We start from the raw sequence: 1881 nt of genomic DNA on the forward strand, positions 1-1881 counted from the left end.
GTAGGTGTGCTGGACATTTTTCCTCCCTAGGTGCAGCACTTTGCATTTCTCCTTGTTGCAACCCCAGCTGCGGTCTGGGGTCTCAACAAGTCCCCTACTAGAACTAGGGGACTGGGTGTCCCCTAGTTCTAGTATTCTGGGACTTGGTAAACAACAGTTCCCTATTTACTTGGTCCACACTCTTCATGATTTATAGACCTCTATCATATCCCCCCTCAGCCTTCTCCTTTCCCAACTGAAGAGTCCTAGCCTTTTTTGGGCTAATGTTCTAGAGGGCTTCCCTCTTTGTGCTGGAGGCCTTTGGGGTCTCATGCAACACTTTCTTGGGCAATATTGTAGAAGCTTGTTAGAGAGGAAGAAGGTGCTTGCTTACCCACTGAGTTCCCAGTGTAGTGTCAGGCAGTGTTGAGGCCAAACTGAGAACATGTTATAGTCAGCCACAGATGCCATCTGGATCTATGCAGCATGGTATCCACAGGTGCTGCTGAGGGCAGGGAGAGAGGTGGTGGGAGAGCCATGTTTATGAAAGAAATTGGCTGCCCCAGGCATGGCACAGGTCTCAGCTGCTTAAGTCATTTGTCGTGCTTTAGACTGTTGTTGCTTGAGATGATGTAGAGCTGGATTCAATTGGTCTCTCCTCTTGAATTCATTGTTGATGGCTTAATCCACATCAAAGCTGGCCTGCTGGACTGTGGAGGAGCCTTCTTGGGACCATCTGGGAGGGTGAGTTGGGCAGAGCCATAACAAGCAATTTCTGTGCCCTGAGCGATGGCCAGGCTAGCAGCAGCTGCTATTCTTGCTGTGTTCTAGATTGGCCGCCTGGGGCTGATAGCATGCTTGTCTCCACTTCTCCCCCTCTTTTACAGTATTGTGTGTTGGAGCTGGTTGAGCTAGTTTCCAGAAGGGGTGCTCAGTGGCTGTCTCTTTTCCTAAAGCCCTGCTGTTCACTTTATGGTGGGGCTTCTGCCTGGATGTGGCTCATGGCCTCCCTTCCGGTTTTGGGAAGAGACTGGTTAGCAGATATGAGATAAAGGGAAAAAGGCTCACAAGTGTTCTGAAAGGGGAATTGTAGTCATGGGCAGAGACAGTAAGTCTGGTCAGAACCTGGTTCCTGAATATCTGGGGTTCTGAATGCATCATGGGCATAAAGGGGTGGAGGCTCATGGGTTGCACTGGCCCTGCCGATCCCAGGGATACGCTTCAAGCCTGAGCCAGCATTTCACAGCACCAGGGAAAGGCCCCATCCTTACCACCCGTTCTATGTTTTGCCCACTCCAGATGTCATGGCACCCTCAGTATCGGAGTTCCAAGTTCCGTCATGTCTACGGCAAGCCAGCCAGCAAGGAGAAGTGCTATGACTGTGTGCCCATCACACGCAGCGTCCACGACAACCACTTCTGTGCTGTCAACCCCCACTTCATTGCTGTGGTGACGGAGTGTGCAGGTGGTGGGGCCTTCCTCGTGATACCTGTGCACCAGGTGAGCAATGACCACTGGGCAGGGCTCTGGGGGTGCAGGCTGGTTTCTTCCATTGTTGTACAATACTAGGGGACAGAGATAAGGCCACAGAGACCCTGGCATGTCTTGGTGACAGTAGTAACTGAAACTTACTTCTGTTGCTTGTACTGTAAAACACAATACACAACACAATTTGGGCCCTAAATTGGTTACGAGGAGCCAGTCTCTGTTACACGACTCTATAGCCCCTAACACTGAGAGTTCTTTTGTATCTTTATCTATCCATTTGTCTGCCATAAGGTTTTTGGTTGCTAGATGGCACTCTCATACCTGCATATCTTTCACACGCAATCAGCAGCAGCAGTCCAAAGGCCTGGTCCTCATTGCAAAACATATAATGATCAGCAGCAAAAAGGGGAAAGA

At 50.1% G+C, this 1881-nt stretch overlaps 1 protein-coding gene across 2 annotated transcripts in view; it reads left to right on the forward strand.

Moving 5' to 3' along the window:
• Positions 1-1881, forward strand: part of CORO2A (coronin 2A) — a 91469-nt gene that overhangs the window by 64040 nt on the left and 25548 nt on the right. For both annotated transcript variants that reach the window (XM_006019663.3, XM_014518019.2), the window contains exon 2: positions 1279-1479. In XM_006019663.3, coding sequence (XP_006019725.1) covers positions 1279-1479 — 201 coding nt within the window. The remainder of the gene's footprint in view (positions 1-1278; positions 1480-1881) is intronic.

Source organism: Alligator sinensis, unplaced genomic scaffold (assembly GCF_000455745.1).
Source record: "Alligator sinensis unplaced genomic scaffold, ASM45574v1 scaffold607_1, whole genome shotgun sequence".
NCBI classification, from domain to species: domain Eukaryota; kingdom Metazoa; phylum Chordata; order Crocodylia; family Alligatoridae; genus Alligator; species Alligator sinensis.